Source organism: Branchiostoma floridae, chromosome 6 (assembly GCF_000003815.2).
Source record: "Branchiostoma floridae strain S238N-H82 chromosome 6, Bfl_VNyyK, whole genome shotgun sequence".
NCBI lineage: Eukaryota > Metazoa > Chordata > Leptocardii > Amphioxiformes > Branchiostomatidae > Branchiostoma > Branchiostoma floridae.
The window spans coordinates 12,278,444-12,286,241 of record NC_049984.1 but is presented as its reverse complement, the minus strand read 5'-3'; the positions used below and the strand labels follow the sequence as shown (position 1 = coordinate 12,286,241).

The 7,798-nt window shown below is 42.8% G+C and overlaps 1 protein-coding gene across 5 annotated transcripts in view; it reads right to left on the bottom strand.

The window, feature by feature from the left end:
• Nucleotides 1-2,352: 2,352 nt before the first annotated feature.
• The window catches only part of LOC118417326 (b(0,+)-type amino acid transporter 1-like), a 33,604-nt gene continuing 28,158 nt past the window's right edge, over nucleotides 2,353-7,798 (bottom strand). For all 5 annotated transcript variants that reach the window (XM_035822858.1, XM_035822861.1, XM_035822860.1 and 2 more), the window contains exons 10-13: nucleotides 7,613-7,709; nucleotides 5,219-5,368; nucleotides 4,533-4,701; nucleotides 2,353-4,086 (exon numbers count right to left, since the gene is read on the bottom strand). In XM_035822858.1, the coding sequence (XP_035678751.1) occupies nucleotides 4,019-4,086; nucleotides 4,533-4,701; nucleotides 5,219-5,368; nucleotides 7,613-7,709 (484 nt within the window). In that variant the 3' untranslated portion in view covers nucleotides 2,353-4,018. The remainder of the gene's footprint in view (nucleotides 4,087-4,532; nucleotides 4,702-5,218; nucleotides 5,369-7,612; nucleotides 7,710-7,798) is intronic.

Here is a 7,798-nt window from a genome sequence, read left to right as displayed (position 1 = left end):
AGGGATCACGGTCTCGATAACGGTAGCTCCGTCCACGATCATGTTGGAGTCGACAATGGCCCAAGACGTCTTGGAGCCCTTCTTGACGATGGAGGCAAAGGAGGCCATCATCGGTGTCTTGTATCCAAAGAAGTCCAGCTCACAGAGCCACGGTTGGTAGCCATTCCCGGTTTCTTGGACGAGGAAACGCCAAAACCTCGCAGTGGTCGAGAAGCCGCCGAACTCCTGTACCCGAACATTCCTCGTGTCCTGGAGTTCCCCGAACACCGCGTCTATCCACTCGTACGGCTCGACTTTGTAGGACGCCTGGAGAACGAACTTGGTCACGTCGTGGGTCCAGTCTCCATAGTTGTGGATTCTTATCGACGAGATCTGGTAAAAAGCTTGGAAATCGAATTCGATGTTCCAGTTATTGTAGTATCGTCCCTCTCCACCGGGATTCCACAAGGTGCCGCCCCTTCCGTCCAGCACTTTGGCGGCATCGTAAACATGTCCATGAGAGACATGTGGGGTTCCAGTCTCCTCAATGACCCAAGATGTGTCCTTTTCAAACCAGTTCTCCTCGTCTGCTTTGGTAGAGTTGGTCAGTCGTAGTTGGAAATCTTCGATCAGCTTGTGGTCAGTGGCTGTGGGCAGAACACTGACCGCGACGTCACGGATGGCGATGAGGACCACCCTGTCAGGCGGTATCTGGTCCAGGTACACCCGCATGTCTCCACCCTGTCCCCTGCTCGTGTCGAAGGCCACTTGTCCCGTCACCTGTCCGGTTGTCTGGTTAAAGGTGACAATATTGACGTTCCCATACCGCGAGGTGTATTCCCTCCCGTTGATTGACACGACAGATTTACCTTTACGATACACCTTGTCGTCGATGCAGGCAGACACGATTCTGGTGTGTGCCACGGTTGAGGAGCTGATGGGTGATTCTTGGTTAGCAGAAGACGCTGCTTCTATCTGGTGCATGTATCGCCTTACATCCTTAAGGTCAGTCTGAACCAGGTTAATGCTACTTCTCAGTTCCTTGGACACACCTTGTTGTGCTGTAATCTCCTTGTAAAGCTTGGAAACATCATCTTGTAGTTGAATAATGGGATCCACTTTCTGCTCCGAGGGCGCGGGCGCCCCTTCTACACCAGCAAACTTCAGACCCAAAACTCCGAAGATGGCCAGGGCAGCCAACAGTCGTGCAGTGGCCATTGTGGCAGACGGCTCACACTATGGGTCACAAGCCGCCTGGTGATTCTTATATACTGGAGAGCAGGAAATTAGTATAATTACGTTTTCACCGTGATGTCATTTGTTTTCGTTTCTATGGCAAACTGAAACGCGTTTCATCTTGGTCTGAATTGTGTCATTTTCCCCTGTATTGAATTAGCCTGATTGAAAAAACAAACAATTTCAAGCTGTTGACGCACTACGTCTTTATGGGACGTCGGTTTGAATTGAATTTCTGATCTAATTCCATGGGTAAAGATAAAGCCCTTAGCACAGAACAAAAAGTTAATTTTGCGGAATACCCATTAACGTTCCTTTGACTTCTGTGTCACACGAAGATTCTTGTAGTTAGAGTACATAACGTAAAATCCACCGTTCCTTTCTCGATTTATCCTCTTTGAAAGATTCTAACAAAACGCCACTGCAGTTCCAGGGCGATTTTGCAAGCTGCTGGGGACAAAACCTCGAGCTCTTCACATAATAAAACCGTATGCCACCAAAAATTCAAGACCAAAGTATGTCTAAAAACCGGACGTTCTTCTGTAGTACTGCATCGTGTGGCGCAATCGGTTAGGTGTTTGACCTAAACTCCAGAGGTCTCGGGTTCAAAACTGCTCGGGTTCAAAACTATTGTGATCCGATGTTGTGCCCTTAGGAAAGGCACTTAACATTACTTTCCTCACTTCTCTCAGGTGAAATGTGTACCTAGCTTCAGTTAGGGCCTTCCCTCAGATAGGATGATACGTTGAATGAAGGTCCTGTGCTTGAAAGAGCCACACCTCAAGCACGTTAAAAGAACCGGCACACCTGTCGAAAAGAGCAGGGATCCTTCCCGGTGTGAGTGGATTAAACCGAACAGTTATCTTAAAAGGTGATAGTCACGTGTTATGTCAATCCTTCTACAAATATGGCAAAACTTAATAAATAAAGTCACACACACGTCATGGGGGCCCGCAATTGGCCTGGACCTGGTAGACTAAGTATCGTCACAATCCATGAAGTGGCTCTTAAGTTATTCTGACTACAAATATCCAAAAAAATACAAACAGACGCAGCCACACAAAACACTACCTCCATGTTTCATTGAGGTCAATGACCCCACACATCTGATCTTTAGACAAAAAGCAAGCCAGGTGCAATCCAACTCAGTTGGTAAAATTAGATTTATTGGTACGTTTTTAAAACACAAATGACAGTTTTGTCCGCCGACATACGTTCTTCACCACAACTAAATCTCGGAATTGAGACATGCACATATCGTGACCAACCAGCCAACCAACCAACCAGCCATCCAACCAACAACGTGCACTACGGTAGAACATGTCATTTCATACATATTGTACACAGGAATGACACTGAGGATTACAAACGTGATTCTCTACAAATGTCGATATTTCATAAGACTTTCTTCCCATACATTAGGAGTCATTTCCTTTCAACTGTTTGATACCGATCCCTAACACATCCTCGCTTGTCTCCATTTTAACCCCATCGTTGCATAAATGTTACTCGTTTATATTTTTCGGTCCCGATTTCTGTGACGCCAGTCTTTTCGATATGACGTTGAGCATACCACAACAAGAGAACACAGATTTCAAACAACTTACATAAACATACATTACATTTACAATCGATACATAGATGTATTTACATTAGTCTTTTTAATTGTTACTCCGACCGAAGAAAATAAAACATGACAATTACTACCAACACAGAAGTATACAATAACACCAACACAGAATATCATATCAAACTTTGTTCATATCAAACTTTGTTTGTATATGCTTATACTTATGAGTACTGTCATTGGTTTGAACAATGCAATGTTAGGAGGTACACGAAGGATTATCATAATAACGTTGTCTCAAAGCTGTCGCCTGAGGATTTAGTGTAGACAGTGAATTATGAAAGAAAACATTGGAGTTGTATTACAACTTTTCTGCAATATGGCATATTTAAAGCGGGTATTTTGCTGGACTGCGCCTACTTGCGACAGAAAATGGCACCAAATTTGCGCCATTTTCATTGGCGGTCACAGTGACGGGTAAAATACGTGACATTTACAAACAAAATTACGTTTTGCGCCATTTTGCGAACTGCGAATATCTAGGAAATTTGGCTGACGTCACTTTGCGTGGCTCATTTTGGCGCATTTTAGCAGTCCAGTGATATACTCGCTTAACTCACATTCACACCCACCATTGCTCTGTCTATAAAGTTTGTACGTACACTCAAAGTGTAAAACTTTAAGAAGCTATATCATTCTAGAAGCTGATAAATAAGGAAGGGCGTCAAATAAGATAACAATATACATCTACCATTTACTTTTGTTACAATATCGCCTACAACTCTTAGTCGCATGATTTAATTTCCAGTACAAACTACAATATTACAAACATCATAAAAGTGAAGTGCAAAAAGATGCCACCATGTTACAAAAATATTCCAGTCAAAGGAATTATCATCGTAAAATATCTTCACTGTTTCACAGACACTAGACACATTGTGAGATAAAAGATTGAGGATGTAGTTTGTATTATATCCAGCTAGCTGACTATACACACCTGACGACAACACCTATACCATTAATAGGTAAAATGTACTAGGTCAGCTACGAGGTCGTTCCATGTCAACTCAAACGAATGAGTTTGACGAAAAGAACGGCTTTTGGAAGTCACCGGCGCGACTTGAGATCCGTCGACATGTCGATAACTATGCGGCGGCCATCTTTGATGACGAGTTTGAGCTGTTTCGGTTTCCTCGTCGTGATTAAAAGCGCCGCCTCTTTCCTCACGTCGGCACTTCAGCCGAGTGGTTCCTGCTCGGTTGGAACCACATCCAGGATACACTGCAATTGCCTGGTTATTGGGTCTGTAGGAGAAAAGGAGTATAAGTACCAGCAATCATCATATTAACCAATGAGACGGCTCCATTTTGATTTCATTTTTGACTTCACTTTAGTTGAGTCTAATGCTAGCTCTCCATCTGGGTATACTAAGAATGGGCCTATTACTTTCAACTTGACCTTTGATTTAACAAATGCTTCAAGGTGTGTGAGATGAAATGATCTATATGTCATACAGGACTTGTGTTACTCGTGTGCCGGCTTGATATATGCTAGTTGTTTTATGATAATGCCACCTCACCCACTCGTTTATTGATAGGAACCGACTATGCCTCTATGATACCGTATACACAATGCCTCTGTGCAACGTACATTGTCTAATAGTATTTTGTCTAACACAGAAGTGTATGTCTCAAAGATGCAATATGTGTCTTCCGTCCCATCTACCGGATAGAAATGACGCATTTCTTACCCATCCACTTTGGCGATATCTTGTAATGTACGAAGGGGATGTAGAGGAGGAGACCCGCGAAGATGAAGAGCAGAGCGTACAGGTACTCCAGGGCGGGCTCAAAGATGACAGGAGCCACCACCAGGTAGGCCGACGCCACCGTGACGACAATAGCGACGATGATAGGGACCTGACGTTCAAACAGTAGGCAACAAAACAACGTCAATTCCAGGGCATAATCAACTGGTCACATGTTCATTAGTGAACACAAGTGGTGCCACGTTGAGGAAAGGACAGGGAAATCTCCTTTTTTCTGTATTCTTTAATCAGGGTAACTTCCTCAGTGGCACAGGCACTGCTTTCCAGAGAGTCCACGTACACGTGCACACATCCGTTCATTTCAAGACAACTGGGTTTTCCTCTTCAACGAAGTTATAAAAGTTGATTTTCAAGGGCATGGTATATGCATACAGGATACATGTTACAGTCAGTGTGATGGGCACAACCGTGGACGATATTCTGTGGAACAAAAATAAAATCAAAACACTACCGTTGCGCGTCATTCAATGCCATTGACATTCCATTCCCCTTCCGAGGTCAAAATCAACAAAGTTCAATCTTCAAGAACTACAAGAACTACAAACAGTGTTTGAAATGTTTGGCCTTTGTATCTTAGGAATTAAAATTCCCAACAAACAAACATGCACCTTGTACGGTCTGGGCATGTCTGGTTTCGTGAAGCGCAGGACGATGAGACCCAGGAACGTGCCGCCATAGAACATCCAGGCCGCGAAGCTGAAGTAGTTCACAAGGACGTCAAAGTTGGACGGGAGAATCATCAGCACTGACAGCACAGCCTGGGAAAGAAGACGAGAATACATAACTGTGGTTGTATTGACGATAGATCGAGACGTAGTATCCATCTGAAAACAACAGCTACTGAAGTTCCTGTCACACATAGCCGGCATAGCCTCCCGATCTTATCCAAACCATGGTCGGGAGTAAGTCGGGAGTGTTCGAGAGCTGGCCGACCGGCGAAGTTACCGGTTGCATATTAATCTTTAAAAGTCGTCTGCGCCAGCCGACTATGATCATGAATTTTGTACAAATCAAACTCACTATAAAGACTCATATCATTCTTAGATGTGATAAGAGGATCTCGAGCTACAATAGGATGGATTCAAGGCTACTCTCAACCCAGAGCCAACCTTGACTGGAAAGTGGAGAAGAATACTTGTCCGAACGTTTTGAAGTTTCTATCGTCACACGTTATGATATTCCGTACGCGTGTGCGTCTGCTCTGTAATCATGAAATGGAAATGGAACATGTGAATTTAAAGTGATCAGGGGAGCCTTATTCATACTCAAGTGTTGTTCCCATCCTGTACAAGATGAATTAGCAATTGCCAAATTAATTAAGCAGGGGAACAGCATGGATTAGTCAGGGGACCGGAAAAGGTACACAAATCATCGTTCTATAACGTCTGTAATTTCCGGCGGTAATGAATCAATTAGTTGAGAGAGCAAGACTGATGTGATATATTGCAAGTGTAAACAAACGACCTATCAACTGTCACCATTTGTTATATTCTTTAGTCTCGAGGCAAATCAATCAGTTGTAGGGTAAAACTATTTCTATATTCTGTGGTTAGATAATTAGACTACATTGAATTGCCTGTTCCCATAGTCTCCCGGATCCCCCTCCTCATTAATTTAGTATATAATCCACTATTGCAGGGACTTATTTTGATCTCTTCATCTTTTCTGAAACGGTCGAACATTTTTAAAGTGTGCCATTATTTGTTCGGTTAATTGCTATATAATTGTATGTACATCATTCTTCTACGTAGAGCCTCGCCCGCTACCAATGCAATATACCAAAGGCTTAGAGAGCCTCTGCTTAACCGGACTGAGGTTTCCACATTTGTGGGCGTGGCCTCTGACCAATTGTCAGCCAATCAGAGAATCGGTGTTACATAAAGAAAACATCTAGTGGATTCTTTGATTGATTGACAGCTGGTTAGAGGCCACGGCCACAAAAGTGGAAACCTCAGCCCAGTTTCGCGGACAGAGCCTCCCCAAGGTATATTGTACAGGCCGAGGGCGTGGCTCAATATAGAAGAATGTACGTAAATCATACATATCGTCATACAGTTCTGTGTGACGTATACCATCTGTTTGAAACCCTCCACTCTCTACAAACCGCAGCACAGGATCTAGTGTTTCAGAATTGATGGCCCTCTCAGGGAATCAGCAGCACTAAGACAGTGCCATTAGACTAAGCGGATATAAATAATGTACATGATTAGTGGCTGTAGCAGGATATAGATGTCCAGATGTGCTACCATTATTTCTATATGATGTTGTGTATCACGCAAGTCCCCAAATCATATCTTATTATGTCGAATTGCTTTTTGATGAAGATGGGATTGTGCTTGAATCTAGTAGATGTACTTAGCCCAAATACATAGCTGTCTGGAAACTTAGTGTCACAAGTAGTTTACAAGGACGGAGGACACATTTATTGAACATCTGATAAGTTGGACAAACCAAAAAGTGTATCACGATTCCTTGTTTAATAAAAAGATGAATACTTTATTTAAGAGGGTTTTAGTAGTGTTTTGAGTAACGGTTATATGCATATAGCATATTCATTTCAATAGTAAAGAAAAAGGAATCAATGCAAATAATCCTGTGAATTAGTTTTGATATGTAGCCATATGTTTGTCTGACGATACGGCGAAAGAAAAGCAAGGCTCTTGAAATGTCAAAGCGCGTGTGTCTGTTTCAACTCTAAGAATTCTTGGTATCAGCTTATATCTACTTGAAGGTGGTTCTTCTGACATAAAGAGTTTTCACCATTCAAATGAAGTAAATTTAATGGATGACATTAGAAAGCGCGCGGGTTTTCGCCTGATTTCTAAAAATGGTCTTATTTTAAAAATCTTTTATTGTTCTTGCATTGTTCATCTTTTTGCGCTCTCGTATTAGATTTGGAGTCTGCATAAGATATAATCCATGATATGTATTCGCTGTGGCCTTCAAAAAGCATTCTAGTGTTCTATAGAAGGCTCCCATACAAAAAGTTGAAAATTCCTTACGTTGAAGATGAGTGCAGGTGAGGGTGTGAGCCGCCTGACGTGGACCATGGACAGGATGGACACCATGTGACCCTCACGGGCAGCCACGTAGCACAACCTAGCGGCAGGCGACAGTATTGCACACAATCAGTACAAAATATATCAACACAAAAACCTGCAATTGAATTGTTAGTTTGAAAGGTTTTC